This window comes from Erigeron canadensis, chromosome 8, assembly GCF_010389155.1.
Source record: "Erigeron canadensis isolate Cc75 chromosome 8, C_canadensis_v1, whole genome shotgun sequence".
NCBI classification, from domain to species: domain Eukaryota; kingdom Viridiplantae; phylum Streptophyta; class Magnoliopsida; order Asterales; family Asteraceae; genus Erigeron; species Erigeron canadensis.
In genome coordinates, this window is record NC_057768.1 from 26,652,458 (window position 1) to 26,671,872 (window position 19,415).

General features: G+C 32.8%; 4 protein-coding genes across 4 annotated transcripts; 3 read left to right on the forward strand and 1 right to left on the reverse strand.

The window, feature by feature from the left end:
• The first annotated feature begins 987 nt into the window (after nt 1-987).
• Nucleotides 988-6,027, forward strand: LOC122578305 (RNA-binding protein 28). The gene is made up of 4 exons (XM_043750238.1): nt 988-1,422; nt 4,007-4,105; nt 4,995-5,285; nt 5,720-6,027. Exons 1-4 carry the CDS (start codon nt 1,063-1,065, stop codon nt 5,876-5,878), a joined length of 909 nt encoding a protein of 302 aa, XP_043606173.1. The 5' UTR covers nt 988-1,062; the 3' UTR covers nt 5,879-6,027.
• A 2,392-nt stretch (nt 6,028-8,419) lies between these two features.
• LOC122580598 (blue copper protein-like) lies at nt 8,420-9,325 on the forward strand. Its single transcript, XM_043752863.1, has 2 exons — nt 8,420-8,597; nt 8,854-9,325. Exons 1-2 carry the CDS (start codon nt 8,426-8,428, stop codon nt 9,264-9,266), a joined length of 585 nt encoding a protein of 194 aa, XP_043608798.1. The 5' UTR covers nt 8,420-8,425; the 3' UTR covers nt 9,267-9,325.
• A 3,237-nt stretch (nt 9,326-12,562) lies between these two features.
• On the reverse strand, nt 12,563-13,139 carry LOC122580147 (classical arabinogalactan protein 5-like). Its single transcript, XM_043752418.1, has one exon. It carries the CDS (start codon nt 13,045-13,047, stop codon nt 12,706-12,708), a length of 342 nt encoding a protein of 113 aa, XP_043608353.1. The 5' UTR covers nt 13,048-13,139; the 3' UTR covers nt 12,563-12,705.
• A 1,475-nt stretch (nt 13,140-14,614) lies between these two features.
• LOC122579491 (39S ribosomal protein L41-A, mitochondrial-like) lies at nt 14,615-18,001 on the forward strand. Its single transcript, XM_043751673.1, has 4 exons — nt 14,615-14,716; nt 15,151-15,308; nt 17,193-17,257; nt 17,682-18,001. Exons 2-4 carry the CDS (start codon nt 15,164-15,166, stop codon nt 17,751-17,753), a joined length of 282 nt encoding a protein of 93 aa, XP_043607608.1. The 5' UTR covers nt 14,615-14,716; nt 15,151-15,163; the 3' UTR covers nt 17,754-18,001.
• The last annotated feature ends 1,414 nt before the right edge of the window (nt 18,002-19,415 follow it).

Genomic DNA, 19,415 nt, shown 5'->3' on the forward strand with positions numbered 1-19,415 from the left:
TTTTAATGGTTTTTCTAATCCAAATGGTTTTCACATGAACTTTTTCCTATATAATACATATATATATATATATATATATATATATATATATATATATATGTTTGTTGTTTCATGTAGGAAATCTTGACTGTATAACTCAATAATACGGTCGTTTAATTATCATTTATTCATTTCATTACATCGTTATTTCATTCAATTCAAGCAAACAAAACAACCTTGTGACTTGTGAGTTTTTTTTTATCGTATCAAAAATCTATTTTCTTAATCCTCTTCTCCTTTTATTATTTTTATATATTTCACAATGGCGGAGCCAGGATTACGATCCTGAGACCGCCGAATAGGTTTCATGATAGTAATAGGTATAAAATTAAACTATAGAATTGAGTAACACTAATTTGGGGTTGCCAATTACCTTAAAACTGAATAAATTATTAGAAATAGTATTTTGGAGATGGACTTTGTATCCTATGTGGGGAGTATGCGGAATCAGTGGATCACCTTTTTTGTTGGTGTGAATTGGTTAATTTAGTTTGGACTTTCGTTAGCTAGTGGTGCAAGGCGACACCGTTCTTTGTTTTTTCAACTAAAGATCTCATTGAGATTCATGAGAATGTTGGTCTCGGGAAGAAGGAAAAAAAGGTTCTGAGGGGATCATCATGGTTGCGTGTTGGTGTATTTGGAATGCTAGAAATGAAGCGAGGTTTTCAAATGTTCAAGTCAAGATCGAGAAAATTATACAAGACATAAAATCATTGGCTTTTATTTGGTATAGTAATAGAAAGAAAAATATAAATATCACTTGGGATAGTTGGTGTAGATTTATGACATAGTATTTGTACATAAACGTTGTATGTTTGATTGGTATCGCCACTTTGGCCGATACTTTTGAATGAAGTTCACTTTAAAAATATATATATAAAAAAAAAAGTTTATAAAAATTAAGGAAAGGTTTTGGCCCTTATCCACTCTTGAAAAAACACAAAAACATACAACTCCCTTATCAAAAACAGAGAGAAGAGAAGAGGTTGGGGTTTTACACAAAACTTTCTTCTTGTTAGAAAAATGGCGTTACTTCGTTTTGTATGTTTTCCTTCTTCAACTGCCTTCTTCTCATCATCATCTAACCAACAAAACCCCCACCATTTCTTATTCCAACACAATAATAATTCTATATCTATACCTTCTTCTACTTGTTCACTACAACCCAATCGCTTCTTTATCAAATCATCACCACCACCTCCTAATTTCCAAATACATTCATCCGCCGCCACAACACAAGCTGACAACTCAACTTCACAACAACAACAACAAGAAGAAGAGTTTTCGAAAACAAGATTGTTAGCTCAAAATGTGAATTGGACATGTACTGCTGATGATATCCGCCCTCTATTCGAAAAGTATGGTACTGTTGTTGATATTGAGGTTAGTTATTTTCTTCTTAGTGTATTTGTAGAATTCGAGAGTCCTGGGTTTCATTCTAGGCGTTCGGGTAGTTTAGGAGTAGGTGGATTTCCAGCCCAATTACAGCACCTCCCTTAAGTATTAACTAGTATATATGCGCAAATCGAGATTAGTTAAACGGATCAAGTTTTTCTTGTTTATGTTACCCGACACCCGTTCTATAGTGTTGGATATTTTAGTGTAATTGGATAAACTTGTTTGATCAATAACGTCATAATAATACATCATATAGGATTGGTGGTGTGGAGTACCTTAGGGGCAGGTACGGGGTTCCGGGGGCAGCGCCCCTGGGAGCGGGGTCCAAGGGGCAGATCCCCTGGCGGAAATTTTTTATTTCCGACATATTGCTATATTGAAAATCCCTCCGAAAATTTAATTTTCGGAACTTGAGGGACCAAATGTGGCAACTCGAAAAACCCATATTGTTAACTGCCGTTTATGCAGTTTTATGGGCCAACAGATATATATATCAATATATGTCCCGTATGTAAAAGGTTCTGATCATTCTTTTCTTTTTCTTTGGTTCTTCTCTCTCAAACACATCCACACAGTAAATTCTTAATCTTTGATTGTATCCGATTGAATAGTTTGGGTGAACCGCCAAATTGATTCAATCTGAAAGCGATCACGTGCCTTCAAAGATTGATTTGTATCCGGTTATCTGTTTGTTATCTCGAATTTCCCCAACATATAGGACACATAACCACTTGCTGGGTAGGTGGTTGAGCTTAGACTGAGTGGAGTGGTGATGGAGGGAGGGTGCCATGCGGCATGTGGGGTAGGAAGAGTTGCCTTAAAAAAAGGTGGAAATGGGTGGATTTTAGAGAATGGGGCGACTTGTGCCATGTGGCACTTTTACATTGGTCCCCCCCCCTCCCAACATCCTTTTTTTTCCGTGCCAAGTCAACAAGAAACAAGCAAATGGGTGACCTTGAGGGTTCGCTGGACGTGGGGTTCACCCCTTGGGGCCGGTGTTACCGGCAAACTCCGGGGGACAAAGGGGAGGTTCGCCTCTTTTTCACACCCACTCCGTTCAGCCTTATCAATTTACTTTGATTAGATTATGACTTAGTAGTGTTGGAATGGAATTATAATCTGACCACCCTTAATGAAAGTTGTCAAATCCACGGTGTAATTTTAGGGGCCATTTGGTTCAGAATTTGGTGGAATGGAATTTAGAATTTTCTATGTTAACCTAATATGTCAAGAAAATTCAAGTTTCTATCTACCAAATAAGAGTATATTATAATAACCAAATGGCCACCTAAAGGTTTAATTGGAATGGACCTTTTGGAAATAATTGTATCCTATATAGAGTTTGACCCATTACGTTTCCTTGACTTTTATGGTTGTAAACATTCCTAGTTAGGTTTTCTGGCATGTAAACTTTTCATAAATCGACGTAAAGATATATCCGGTTTTTGGTTAGCCGATTACGAGGATCATATATAACCACCTTGTCTTGTACTTTCTCTCATTTCTTGTTATTTGCTTTGTTGATTAACAAAACCCAAGTTTCCTGCTCTGCAACTCTGCCCTCAAATGATTGGCAGTGCAGTACTTGTTAATTTGTATGCACAATTGCAGTTTGGTTGTTTGGCTAACTTCTATTAGTAGAAATAGTTAAATTCTCAAATGCTTACATTCTTAGTTTCTAGTTTTTTTTTTTTTATATATTATGGGATGTTTGGATGTGACTTCTCACAGAGATTATTACAACTTGATGAATCATACTACTAAAGTAAGGGTTATTTCAGTAAAACTTTGGTAATCTCAGTAATTAGTTTTCTTAAGATAAATCACAAAGTCATCGTCATGATCTGATTTAACACTCTAAAATGAAGTGAAATAATCATTCAAGCACTCATCGAATGTCCAAAAAGCCTCTAATCGTCAAAACTTTATGTCTTACACAATCCATATATCTGCTTGTAGAGGCAGCGAACTAAAGATATGAGAGGTGTACTTTTACTTTAGCGCTGAGTTAGAAACTCTGAAGTTGTTATATTGTGCACATATATGTTAATATGTGCAGATACACCTACATATATTCATGTATCTGCATCCTTTGCTTATTCTGTTGGTGCAACTTAGATCTGGAATCTATATATATGACCATTGGGATCAATGCTTTGATTTGATCCACAATATTTCTTTAATATATGTGATTTATGAATGATATCTGAACCACTTGACTAATGTCGTAAGATATTTGTAAAGCTATGTTATTGTTGAGGTGTTCATACATTAGAGCAACTGGCCACCTAATACTATGTGGCAGGCCAAACTCTGATATTTTATGGGAAAGCAACCACCTCTTTTCTTTTTCTTTTTGGTTTTTTGTTTCTGTTTGGAGTACTTGTAGAGTCTGAATTCCTATCCATCCTATTTAATACAATAGTTTTACTACATGTATTTCAAATTTTCATTTGTTGTAGTTTTTCTATGCAATCTTTCTTATATGAATGCTTAAAGGCTATTTAGTAAAAAAAATTTAATGTATTTAATTGTTGTGGATTAATTGAGTTTGCTTATCCTTATTCAGGTTTCAATGTTCAGCAAAACCAAAAACCGAGGTTTAGTGTTTGTTTCCATGGGTTCGCATGAGGAAGCATTGGCAGCTTTTACAAATCTTCAATCGTATGTAAGTATAATGTATATAGAAATAGAAATGTTTCACTGCTAAATATCCTAAAATCAATGCCTTTGTAGTTGAAGTTGTTATTTTTATTTAATTGTTTGCGATCAGTTATGTAAAATGGCTGCTACTTATCAAGCACTTCCGACTTCCTTTCCTATGCCTTTTGTACAAACCTCGCGGGATCTACTCTAGGAAAATTTCTGGTCCAAAAAAGACTAGTATAATGGTGGTGTTGATTCAAGTCCACTTGATATCTGTATTTGTTGAAGAATATTTTGAAATATAACATACGTTAGATCCTGATGGTTGAATTTTGCTGTATGGTTACGAGAAATGTTCAGGTAGAGAATTCAAACGTATCACTTTTGGCTTAAAGATGATGTCTTTTTACCTCTCTTTTGACTACAAAAGTCAAATTCATCACTTTCTTCTAGCATAAACATGAAATCTTATTACTTGCTATTGAGAAGAAGATATATATGACTGTGAAAGTCACATCATTTGTAAAGAACTAAAGATCAAACCTTTTCTTCTTTCTCTTGTGGTGTGGAAGTCCAAACGGGTTACTAAGAGGGTTCCCTGTTCTGGGCTTCTGGCTGGGGGAAGAGTCGCCTTTGGCTCTAATGGACATGGCCTAACCGGTATTCCTGTGGTCGTTTCCGAATTTCATTCTTGGCCATCCGAAGAGGTTTACCCAATGAGGTTTTAAACCTGTTTTTCATCTAGACTTCTATACCACTAGGCTATCTTTGAGATAGTTTGATAAGGGAATTTTGGTACTATGATGATGAAATTATCACATTCTTTAGAGCAAAGATGTTCAATATGCATTTCCTTATGATTTTTTAAAACAAACTTCAATCTTATGTAGTTATATCTTTGTGGGATTTAGGAATTTATGGGGAGACCTCTAAACCTCACTTGGGCAAAGCCTAAGAAGACAAAAACACCTTCTGCCCCTGCACAACCAAGGACAGTTCCTGTACACAACTTATTTGTTGCAAATTTACCATATCAAGCAAGATCGAAAGACCTAAAGGAGCTCTTCAGTGCTGAAAATCCTAATGTTGTATCTGCGGAGATTATATTTAAAGAAAACCCACGAGGTTCTGCTGGTTATGGTTTTGTCTCGTTTAATACTAAGCAGGAGGCCGAGGATGCTCTTTCTGCTTTTCAAGGGAAGGTAAATCCTTTGACTAATCTCATTTTAGAGTTGATAAATTATTTTCATTTACTACATGAGTCAATCTGGATTATATTACATCTCAAATGGACTAAATGGGTAAAACTTACCTAAAATGAAGTGTTTCGGTCATATGGGTCAAAATGGTCGAAAGCTGCTCAGAAATGCCTCCAGATATTTACAAATTCCTGTAATGTTTTATTTAGCAATAGATTGTTATTTTAATAGATTAGTGTTTTCTTTTTTGCTTTTTCGTATTATTTCTGTTTTTTTTTTTTTTTATCATACATACTACACAAATTAGACATAATAATAATAATAGATTTAAAGAATTATAATCAAAAGCAGCCAAGTTAGTTGCATGAGAAAAGCACATGTTTAATGCCTCAGAATTGCTTAGTTTGACAACTCTTGTTGCTTGTAATGTGTTGTAGGTGTTTATGGGAAGGGCTATTCGAGTCTCACCTAGTAAACAATTTCTTAGGCAAGCTACAAAAAAGGCACTTGCATCAAAGGATGAATCAACCAAATCAGAACCTGAAGGAGAGAAAGCACAAACAGCTGAAGTTGGAACTCAATCGCTTGACCAATAGGTCTGGATTTTAATTGTCCCCAATTTTGTTTTAGTATATTAGATTGTTAAAGTTATGATAGTAAACATGGGGTTAATTCCTTTAAGATGTTGTAACGAAAATGGAGGCTATCTGCAAAAAAAAATAAAAAATAGTGTTATTATTGTGTACCTTCTGATGAAAAACGTTTCTTGTCGTAATAAATAACTACATGCGATAATAAACATTTCTGGACTTGCTACTGATCAACTAAAGGTGTTCAATAGCTTTGTATGAGAACCCAACCTCATCAAACTGAAACTATTGTCAAGATATTGATTATGAACTGGTCGACATGAAAACCGGATGGAAAAAGGCTCTTGACTCTGACCAAGCACCCAATTCGTCAATTTGACACTCTCATAGTCTCATGGTTCACCGTGGTCAATCTTGGTCCATAGGTTTATTGTGCCATATGAACAAACGAGTTATACCTGTTCAAGTTATAAAATTAGAGCACAATCAGTACTGAATTCACTTGTAAAGTATATACATTTTGGAATTTAGTAGACATATTCAATTTCAATTTGTTAGAAAATTCTTGATTGTACTCGGATATACATCTTGACCAAGAAATGTGCTTAGAATCAATTTAGGAAATTACTTTAAGAAGATTGTTTATAAAAATCTGTGTACCAAATGTGTATAAACCATTATTCTCTGATTGTATATATATCTCTAAACTGCCCTAACCCAGGTTCCCATTTGAGTCACTCAACATGGTCCATAGTCATGTGTCTCAAATGAACCAACCCTTGCTCTTCTCGGTTTGTCATATTGGATTATGCTTTTAGAAATTAAATGAAGTTGAGATTTCAAATTCTGCTCCTAATTAGACAGTGAGTTGTAATAGTTTTGCTTAATGGTTTTGGACACATTATTAATGACTCATTGTGTTGCTTTATATATCTGTTTAATGAATAACTCATTAGACCTACATTGATGGCAACTTAATTATATTGTATTTAAGCGAATACATGTTCATGCTAATGTTTTTGTGTAACCAAACCTTACTTTGAAGAATTTAATGGAATGTGATGGAAAGAAATTTAGAATTTTTTCTTTAACTTTTTTTTTTTTAACGACAAGTGTATGTTAATGATTCAAACCCCAATATTAACATAAATAGAAACATAATTTCATATTCATTTCCACTAAGTTCTTTTGAATTCGGTTAACCAAACAACCCTAAGATTTAGGGTTGGTGAAAATTTAGTCTTAGCTTATATAATAAAGTTATCTAATCAAAACGGATCTAAATGGATTATATTTTATCCAATTCATAATCATGGATGTTTCCTATAGTCGGTTTTGGCTGTGTTTAATCCTTTTTGTTGGAACTAAAACTAAGTCATCTTTCAATAATGAAATGATATTTTTTAGGAAAATGTAGGTTTACATATTGTTGTCACCATTATTAGTTGGTGATGCGTTAAGTTATACTTATAACTTTAACTTAATTTATAACTAATTAGGGGGAAAAATCATTTTCCATCTAAAAAGAGTATTATAAAAATACTGAATTTTATCAACTATTAACCGCATGAAAAATTACCAAAAGTATTTGTTCGATGTCATTAAAACTGGAAAAAAATTTAAAACTTTTATCAAGGGGAAAAGAGGAGTACGGACAAAAGCTAGGAGGTGCGGTTGTTGGTTATGTATTGTAGACCCCGCGTCACATGAATTTTCTCATGTGGTTGTTCAATCTTATAATATTGAAAAAATTAAATTATTTCATAACGAGGAAAAAAAAACTTATCCTTATGTAACTGTAAAATACGCTGTCTATTGCTAATAACAAATTTAGAATATTGTTAGAAGATATTGTTAACATACAATAAATATGACATGGAAAAATAATTATTCTCTAAAATTAATTCCCAAAAGAAAGCTATTCTTGTATGACTTAATATAAACATAGCCTTAAAAGCATAATGTTTAACAAATTCTATAAATTTTAACAATAACAAACTCTATAAATATAAACATTAATAAAGTTGATCCTCGTTAATACCACGTTGAGGGTTCCTTTTCAATGAATAAATGTTGCATCATTCTTACTTCTAATCTTAAACTGTTCCAACTTCCAAATGTTAAATTCATGAGTCACGAATAGTATTCTAAACTTTTTTATTCATAAAACGCTTAATTCTCTACAGTGTGATGTAACCCATATGTCATCTCGATCCCACTTTGTTGGCGTAAATGTATTTTATTAATCTAGCTCTTTATTTTTCTATATCGCAGATACTCCAAGTACAAATCATTTCTCTTAATATCAAAAATTACCAAAAATAATGATTGACCTTTCCTAATTTTCTATGTTTGTTGGATGGAACTTTGTACTTTTACAAGTGTCAACCTTTACATATAGATACAACCCACATATAGACGTAGTGAGTGAACCAAACCAAGCATCGTCCTACTCACTCCACAACTTTTAAACCATTCCCCTCTTCACACTTTCTTATATAAGTATCATCCCTCTCATGTTTAGTACTCACATTTCTTACAAAACACACCAAAATGGCAACTAATTATAGTCTTGTATTGGTAGCATTATTGATGGTAACATTGAGTTGCATTACCTTTAGTTCCGCAAAGGTTTATACAGTCGGAGACTCGGCTGGTTGGGCATTAAGCATTGATTACGCGACTTGGGCTAGTGACAAAACTTTTAAAGTCGGAGATAAACTTGGTAAGCAATTTGTCCAAATGTTTACCCTTACGTTATGTTAAGTGCAACCTTTAAGACTGCACTTAGCGTGCATAGAAAAATATATATATCTTTTTATATCAAAAGTGCATATATCCCTGAATTTTATGATAAGTATAAAACTATTTAATAAACCTTAACTACAATCATTAAGGTTTTGTTTAGCAAAACCCAAATGAGTAAAAGAAAAAAAATATACATTTACTTATTTACTAACTTTGTTATGTTTTTTGTCTAGTGTTCAACTACGATAGTAGCCACACAGTGGATCTAGTGAGCTCAAGCGACTACACAACCTGCGCGATTGGCAATTCCATCGCGTCTTACAATTCTGGCACCACCACCATCCTTCTAAACACAACCGGGTCCCATTACTTCATATGTGGTATCATGGGACATTGTAGCGGCGGTATGAAACTAACCATTGATGTTACGAGCAACGGGAGCCCCTTAGGAGCTCCTTTAGCCGCTCCATCAACCATAACAGCCGATTCTCCCATCACGACTCCTTTTGGGACTACCCTTCCTAACCCCAACGCAGTAACCGGGACTAATAACCTTCCAGTTGATAGCTCATCTCTGGCCTTGTCAACGTTTGCGGCTGTTGTTTTCAGTTTGGTTGCATTCTTGTCTCAATTGATTATTGCTTGAGTTTTCTAGCCAGGATAGAGGCAGTGCTCTTTATTTCTTCTTATTTCTTATGGCATTTATTTGACACTTTTTATTTTATTATGTATTTGCATTGTGTATTTTATCCCATTGTGATTATTGGATTGTTTGATATCGGAAATTTTATAAATTTATCTTCTACTTAGATAGTGTTCTGTTGATGCTTACTGCATGATGATAAATAAGTCCCTTTGAGAAATTTGAAAGTAATTAAGATTCCACCTAAATATATCAACATATTTGATACATCTAAATAGTACTTACAATCACTAGATATATACGACTCGTATCATTTATTTATTTAGGGAGGTGATCCATAGTTCCATACACCACCTTTTTTAGTCTGACACGTGAATCTCTCAAAGCACGTTTAATACTGTACGACTAAAAAAATGGTGTATAAATCATCTCTCATTTAATTATAATGAAACAACCTTCGATCCTTGAAACATAAAAAGAAAGAAAAAAGTTAGCCTTTTTCTTTGAAAAGAAGTTCGTGGTTAGTGATATGTCAAAAGATCGAAAGATAGAACAACCTACCACATTAATTATATATCTTTGTTTTCAAGAAACCAGGGTTGAGTATTTACTTGAAAATAACAAGCAATTATTATTAGATTTTACTTGATAGGACATAAACTTAATGGGTTTTGCCAAACATAGTTAAAAGACATTAAATAATTAACTGTATAATTATCATTTTAATATGAAAGATATAATTTTTCTATGCACTTTAAATACCGCCCTTGACATTTTCCAAACTTAAAACATCAATCCTGGACGTTGGACACATAAGTTCAATGAAGTTTCACTCTAAACCAATCGAGAAAGTAGCCCATTACCATATATATGTATCTACATTAATATCTAAACATTTCCAATTTTGGATTTGGATATGCACCCAACATGAATCTCACCAAACTTGAGTGGCTTAAATGAGCCAAGATCCCTATAATACATCAAATGCAAACACAAAGTAAGCTTTTGCATATATTTGAATCGAACTTCTCATCATCCATGTTTAACTAGCAATGCCTAGACTTAGATTTTGAACTAGAACCGAAAACTGAGACTGATAGAGTATATCACTAAACCACTGGTGACCAACAAAAGTTGAATAACAAGTGAAATCAGTGTCCAAATAGTCAAATAGATATGGCCAAAGCTTTGTTTGTACTTTGTAGCTTTATCTATCAAGATGAAATTATTGTTAAAATGATTGGAATTTTGTGGGTAATCCTTTAACCGAAAAACAAGATGAAATTGCTGGCACAATCCAACTCAATGGAATGAATCAACAATGAGTTATTTCTACTCAACCCAAATGAAGTGACCCGGTTCAACTTGGCACGATATATTGTTGAGATTATTTCTTGTATCAAAGTATCGCTGTTCAAAAAAAAAAGTATCGTCGACAATTGTCATAGTTTCATTTAACATTCAAAAGTTAAAAATGATCAGTTTTTTTGAGCTTTGAAGTCTAGAGACTAAAGTGTCAACATTCAGAAACTGTCAAAACCTGACAATATGAACCAAGACTTAAACAAGTTCACCAAGATATATACCACTAGAAAACTGAACATGTCCAAAATTATAAGAAAAGCCCACTTACCACTACCATTTTTTTAGGTTCTCAGTTACTCCATTCAACTATATCAAAACTATACAAAAATAAATATCAATCCAAACCTTGTACTAATCCAAGTACTTGCTAGAAAAACTAGCAAGTTTTATTGAGCTTGTGATATTTTATATTTGACTACATATTTAGGGTGTCATTTATTTGTATGTCAATGAAATATTCAATCTCATTGTCATTAATTAGTATAACTTTTTTGTGAAAACTTTCATAGAATCATATGTACCTTTCATATATATATATACATTATATAAAAGCAAAACGTGATATTATAATTATTATAAAGGATAAGTATCTTGGAATGTAACAAACTTTGAACGAATGTTTATAGTAGGAAATAACTAAAGTTGTGTGTATTGTATGTAAACAACTCGAAAATAATGTTTATTGTATGTAAGAAAATGTATTCAACCAATTAAAATCAGACAAGTGACACCTCTATATGGTTGTCACGTATGTTTTCTTACATACAATAAACATTTTTTAAAGTTGTTTACATACAATATACACAAATTTAGTTATTTCCTACTATAGACATTCGTCTAAAGTTTGTTACATTACAGGATACTTATCCCTTGCTATAACTCTATAATAATAACATTACAATTTTACAAGGAATGTCTATAAGGTGCAAAAAATCCAACAGAAACCCAAATAAGATGAAGGCCCATGGGCCATGGCCATGAGTCCATGACAAAGCAGCTATGAAATTCAAAACACTTTGTAAGAATTTCAATAAAAGAATTACTTTGTGGAAATAAATAGAGAAATTATAACCTTTAAAAAAAAAAAAATTTAAAAAAAGAGAAATTATAAGATTTGTTCTTAAATCTGGTGTCATCTTAGTGTGGAGATAAGACTTAATGGTATTATAAGGTACTCGCTTAAAATCTCACAAGAGGATTTTTTAAAAAAACATTGGGTTTTCTCCTTAATTAGCGATTTGGTATTGAAATATGATCGGGCGGGGTATCATGAATCGGGTGTACCATTGATCAAGTCTTATTCGTAAGTTCCATTAAAGTTCCGAAAATGGTTAAGACAGCTTCTTTCATGAAATCTAACTTTATAATAGAACTATTTTTAAAGTCCAACTTCAATTATTTTCACATGGGCCTATCAATTATTTCACATGTATACACACACTTGATTCATTCTGTAAAGCATTTTGTAAACTTGACACCACCAATTCCAATTTTTATTCCTTTCACATTTCAATCAAATGCCACAATTGCAGGTGAAATTGTAGCAAGTCTCACATGTCTCCATCCTTGAACCACGGCCAACATCACATGTCTAAATTACGAGCTTAAACTCTGATGAACTTTAACAAGTCACACGAACCTAGATATAATAGTTTTATACTTTTATAGGATTTTTACCTTTTAAGTAAGTTTATTTTTATCGGACTTTAATCAAACTCATATTTAAGAAATAACTAAATAGGGTCGTCTAACTCGAGCTTGAACACTAACAAATCGTTATCAGACAATTATGAAAATTTATTCGACGCGATTAACGCAGTAACTATTAAACTAGCCGAGCCAACAAAGTGTAACAAATGACTAAACATTTATAATTAATTCAATAACAACTTAGAAAAAAAGGCAAAATTTATACGAATGATTAAATCAATATATAGAAAAATAAAATCATATATAATGATAATAATAAAAACATCACGTCGATTAATAATCGATCATACAACAAATAATCAATATAGAATCACAATAAATCGAAAAAACAGTCGCTCAATGTGTAACAAAAATCATGAAAACAACTCTACAAAACGAAAGCAGCGGCTAAGGCAACCACGGCAACAGATCCAGCAACTCTGTTGAAGCTAGCAGACGACGGAGAATCCGTCGGGGAGCCGGTAGGAGTACTGGTGGAGACGGCAGGCGGCATTGCAGTAGGAGACGACGGAGCAAGAGGAGAAGAAGTAGGTGGTGCAGGTGGCGATTCGGTGGGTGATGACGTAGGCACTACAGATGGAGGTGAGGCTGTGGGAGTGGCTGTTGGGGAAACAGTTGGTGATGCGGTTGGAGATTGTTGCGCGATTACTGATCCCGCGATACACGCGACGATCAGTAAAATCGCAACAATTGTGTTTGAATTAGCCATTTATTGATTTTTTTTTAGATTTTTGATGATGATCTGAGAAATGTGAATGAATATAATTTGGATTTTGTAAAGTATGAATATGAATGAATATGGGATATGGGGTTTATGGGGGTTATATATAGGTTGGATTAGTGGACACGTGGTGGTCAAAGTGTTTATTAGCCGTTGGATTAAATGTTTTTGTTTGAATTAATTAAAAGGTTTAATTTAAATAGGAAGTTACCGTTATAATGAGGGGCACGTTATATGATGGAAAAATGACAAAAAAGAAGAAAGTCAAGAGTTGGCTTTGTGTTTCTGTGACGCCAACTAACGGCAATTACAGGTCATACCTTAGCCTGGCTTTTCTGTTTTATTTTAGTGCCTTTTACTTTCTTTTTTTTTAAGGGAAGAAAAATAATGATTATATTTAGCACTTGTTTAAAGAAATAAAAGGAAAAGATTCTCTCAAGTTATCCTAACATGACTTATGATAATTTTGGTCTTTGAATGAAAATCAAGGACTTTGAATCTTGATTTTTAATTTTCAATCAAGGGTCAAGATTTCTACAACTTAAGTCAAGATGGGAAAATAACTTGAGGGAATCTTCTTTCAGAAATAAATTGGATTTTCTAAATTTCATTTTAAGAAAAAAAAATCCATAATGTGTTTCTAAATAGGAAATGATTAATTCTAAATTTATAAGATGATGACACGTGAAAAATGAAGAGTAATATTAGGAAAGAGATAAAGTGAAATTCACTTGTCACATTCATATAGTTTTAGGTGGATTTTTAGACTAATATTTAAGATGATTAATCATTTTCTTATAAAATATTATGCTATATTAGATAAAGGAAGAAATTGTTTTATCTAGTGGTACGTTTTTTAGCAATAGTTAAATACTGAATTTTAGCCTAACATCTTGTTAATGTAGGTTGTCTCTTACACCTTAGTTATTATATATCCGAAATTAACTCTATATGTTATTAACATAATGATACATGATATTTAGTCATAGAATTTGTGCTTACAAATCCCTTAGCTCATGTGATAGTATCACATAACCAAATGATACACGAGATGAGGGAAGTGTAACACATATCATCATATATCATATCTAGGTGTAAGAAAATGAAGTTGGCTTAAATATTTTGATCATCTCAAAAGAAAATTAAAGGAAACTTTTGCGCTAGTTTATGTGTAAATACTTATGCTTATTAAGCACTTGTTAAAAGGCGCCCTTTCTCAAAGCCATTACAAATAGTTTATTAAAAGGATTTGGAATTGTGTTTGTTAAATAGATTTTGGGTTTTGGAAAAGTACGTCTAACTTACTTTTTCAAAACTGAATCATATTTTCTTTTGTCAAACGTTTTTTTTTTCTTCTTTATTTACGTTATGTAAGCGCATGAATTAGATAATCACAAAATGTAATCAACACCCTTTAAGACTAATGAGCTAATAAGCTGATAATGAATTGTTAAAATTTTCTTTTGTTATATTCTTAAGAAAAAACTACTCGTAATAAATAATTAATCAAAACATCACAAGGAAGCCGAACTCCAGGCCCAGACTCAACTAAAGAAAAAGCCCAAATTTGTTTCATCTTTAACCCAACTCACCTTCAAAAAACCAACAATATCAGAAAATCATTTTCCACCCCTCATCGGCTCTCGGTCATCACTCGGTCAGTCATTCAGAAAATCCTTCCTTCCTTCCGTCACTAATTCATTTTTATTGCACATTACTCAGAATATTGTTTTTTTCTTATATGACTAATTTTATATAATATCATAGTTTATGCTCTGTTGTGCTAACTTTGTTTTCATAGTTGCCCACCAAGTGTTTGATGAAATGTCTGAATGAATGCAACTAATTGTTTTTATTCTAGTTTAAACACATTTTAGTTACAGGATTTGCTTTGTGGTTTTTAAAATCTTGTTCTATCAATGACTATAAATCGCGAAAACCTCGTTACTCCTATTTCAGTTACTCAACATTTTTGAAAAGATGTTATGATATACGAGCTTCATTTTCAGTTAAATTATTTGTTTATACTGAATGAATCTTTGTATTGTTTGAGATAATGGGGGCTATGTAGTTTTCACTTGATTATTGTAGGGATTAGGCGAAAATGGCGTTAGGATTAATACTTGGAATAGGACGGGCATATAGAAGGAAACGAACATCTTCACTCAATATTCTTACTTCCAAGTCCGGACCTCGTGATTACTACAAGGGCAAGAATTGTAAACCAATCGGTTTCCACACACGTAAAGGTGTACTCTTTTACTCTCCCCGTGTGCTTATTCATGCTTAATTGTGCCCGCCACTGACGTAGTTGACTTAGTTTACTAATTTAGGCTGATTGTTGCTACAATAAGTTCTTTTTGTTCCATTGACATATTACATATACTGAATTTACCGTTAGTCTATATTTTTTGGTTTCAAGATTTTCTCATTTACGTGAGAGTAGGGATTTTTGTCTTTGGTGGTTTTGATATGTAATGTTTTCGTAGGAACCAAAGCTAATGTGTTGAACGATACAATTAGTCCCACCCAAAAAATAAGTAGTTAGCAACTAATAACAATCTCGACAGATAGTTCTTCAGTTTATCTAACAGTTTAATTAACCAGCTATATGTAGGGGGATTAATCCTTTATTTAAATCCAAGTTTTTATGCCTTATAGTGCGTCCCCAATCCAGCTCAACCGGGGAATGACTCTGAAGTATTTGATGCTTTATGTGTAAATGGGTTTGAAAATGAAGTTAAAAATGAATAATTAATGATAAGGCTACACATGTTTTTTATGCCCTATATTTGCATATAAAGTACAAACTAATGGTCTTCTCCCTAGAATGCGAAGGTTGATTCAGTGGATTTTATATTAGCTTTCTTTCCTGATACAGTATCTGTCACCATGTTTATCTATTGTGGATTTACTTCATACTTTTTTTTCTTGTGATTAATCGATTATATGACATGTGTGCTCCATCATCAACAAGTCATCTTCTTTGTGTGCATAAAAGTTTTCCATTTTTCCAGCTGAATGAATATCTTTTTTATCTATATGGTGATTTGAAATCCCTATTAAGTAGATTTGATATTGGAAGGACTCATATTATCCCTAATAATTCATTTTGAATCAATTTAGCTAATTTAACACCAGCGGAGAACTTTCAATACAAAGTTTACCCAAAAAGGTTTTTCAGAAACTTGATTAAAGAAATACAATGAACTCTGGATCAAATTATGAATTTACATAATGCGTTCAATAACTTTTCATAATTTACTTATGGCATAAAATTAAATGTTCACTTGAAGGTGTGAAGTAATATTGGTTCCTTAGATGAAAAAGAGAAGAACAGGGTAAAGGATTAAGGATTTGAAAGTTTGTTATTTTTATTCTTGTACATATGTGGCTTAAAAGTTGAACAGCCTATCCAATAGTAGAAGATTAAGGAACGAGAAGAAAGCTAGAATGGATTCTATTGCTTTGATGATTGATTTCTAGTGGTAGGACTGTTGGTTTGTTACTCCTATTCTGATTTGTGTTTTCAAAAAATACATGGGCGTTATTTAATAGTTGATTTATTAGCTCTAATGTATTTCATTGCAAGTTCATTTATGAGCTGATGAAGTTGTTGTAGTTGCACCTTGGTTGGTGGACTTGGAGGTGCATGCCTCACTGACCGTAGGAATACATGTATGCAATGTCTCGGACGCACTTTGTTAAGCCATATGTCTCACACCTCGTATTTTAGGATCCTTTGCTCTTTGCGCCTTTTAAAACCAAGAATATATGAGATTTTAGCCTCACCTTAATTATAGGGTATGAGGTAGATAAAAGTCTACTAATGAATAATAGCATGATATGTCTAGACTTACAATAGAGTTATTGTGTTAGTGGCTTGAAGGCATTTAAGCAGAGTGTCAAGATATTGAAGAATTGTTTTACCTTTTACCTTCTAGTAAATATACATATAGTGGCCATTAATATTTACAATCGGAATTTTTTTTTGTGCTAACTGAATATAATAACCAAAGACTCTTGGTTAGTTGTTCTTATGGTCTAGAAAGTTTCATATTCTTCTAAATTCTAGATATAGCATTTAAGACGTGTTAAAGTTACATATTTTTATTGTTGTTTTACATTTATAGGTGGTTATGTTGTGGTGCAAGAGAAGTTGCCAAACTATGTGGTTCCAGATTTGACTGATTTCAAGGTACTTAACTATGTCTTTGTTTATAGCTTAATTATGTCTTTGTTTATAGCTTTCTGGGGTAATTCAATATGAACACATGCATATACATATAGGAACTTTGATCTCTCACTCTGAAGATATCTTAACATCTACAGTACTATGGATGATATGTGTACTAATACAGTGATTGTAATTCTTATTCTTCAGATCACCTAGAAAAAAATTATGATTGAACTTTATTATATAAAACAAATGCTAAAACAAAATTGTAGAGGGAAGTTTTAATACATGAAAGGCATGCTGAAGCAGCTAAATATGTGACTGTGGATCCTATATGCTTTACATGTCCCTCATAGCTAGAAAGAGATCAATATACACGAAAAAATTAATTCTCCACTAACTTATTTAAAAATTTCTTTATTGACTCGAGTCATGACATTTGCAGCTGAAGCCATATGTTTCCCAGTGTGCAGTCAATGCTACCACAACAGATACCGGTGCTCGTTCAGGCAAGTGAGTTTGGCATACATTGCTCGGGATTTCTTTATCTTGTTAAACATAAAACAACTACTGCAACTGAATTATAGGTTTTTCATAAGTTCCTAAGACTAGTTTAGAAGCCAAAACTCACGATTTCAGTTGCTCTGCATGAAAGTTATTGCAATATTTTGTGTAATGATTATAGGAAATTAGAGCAACAAAACAAGCGTTAGCATGACTGGTTTCAAGTAAATAAGATATTACAAAATGTGATTTGGGTTCTAATGGTTTTGAATAGGCGTTCTTTGCTTATGATGGATTGGTTATCCATTCTTCTTAGCTAGTAAACCTGTTAAACCAATTGGTAAGGTCTATGACCTTGGGGAAATCCACCAGGGTTCGAATCTCACTTCCTACATTTGTAGGAGTGGATTATTAGGAGGGTTTTCGAGAGTCATGGGTTTCATTACAGGCATGCGTGGTTCGAGCACCGCATACTGCCCAATTGGATATCACTATGGTGTTTCGAATGCTAACTGTTAACTTCTAACTCGCTGTTAAAAAAAAACCGAACTACGATTTAATTCAAGTTGAAATTAACTAGTTATGTCTATTGAATCTGCTGCCTTCTCAATGTATGTTTAAAATTGTGCTAATTAATATAACTAGCATGTACCCACTTAAGCGTCGGATCGACCACTTTGTGGTCAACAAATGATGGTGGCCGTGACTTATTTCGCTGGGTGTTTTCATTATATATTTATTACGTATATGATTCAAATTAAAATTGAGTTTGGAATGCATTATATGGTTGGAACTATTAATAGTTGGGATAAACTAATAGTTGTGATTGAAAGCAATGTGATTTGAGGATGAGTAGTTGAAGATTGAAGGTTATTAGGTGTTTTAAAGACTGGTAGTGAGTGGTGCCAGATTAAATAATTAATGTATTAGGATATTGTACGTTGAATATATGACAACTTATTGAAAATATACATATATATATCAGAGTTTGACAATTTTATGAATATCCAAACAAATTAACTAGACTCAGAGGACTATGTTCAATTGTTTATCATCTATAGTATAACGGATTAAAAGAGTATTGGCCAGTGAAAAAAATGTGTTTACATAAGTCGTTTTTTAGGTTAAAACATTAAAAGAGTACAATTTTGACAAGCTGCGATGAATCTAAACTCTAAAGTGGTATGACTTGACATGGTCATAATTCATAAATCAACAATTTTGAAAGAAAAATAAAACAAAATTATAATTTATCATATATTGTTGTTTAAAACAATTGGAACAGACCGTTAATGTTAAAAACAATTGGAATAGACCGTTAATAATCAAGTGGCTTGAAAATTTATGATGTTCCACCCTTTGACAATGCATCGCAGTTTTTTTAAGGTATGCTTTTATTTGATGAGATTGTAAAATACATCAGAATTTCTCGATTGTTTACCTTCTTTTTGTAATCTAACTTGCAAAAATGACGAACCATAATCAAGTTTTTTAAAAAACGTAGACTTTTCCAATAATCAGTGGCGGTTCAAGGTTTTTGGAAGCTTCAAACGAAATCAATTTTGGAGGCATAGTTCATTACCATATAAATAAAAGTAAAAAAAAAAAAGTAGCTCGACTTTTGTTATTGGACTACTAGTAATAAAAAAGATGCAAATGTTGATGCAAAACCAAA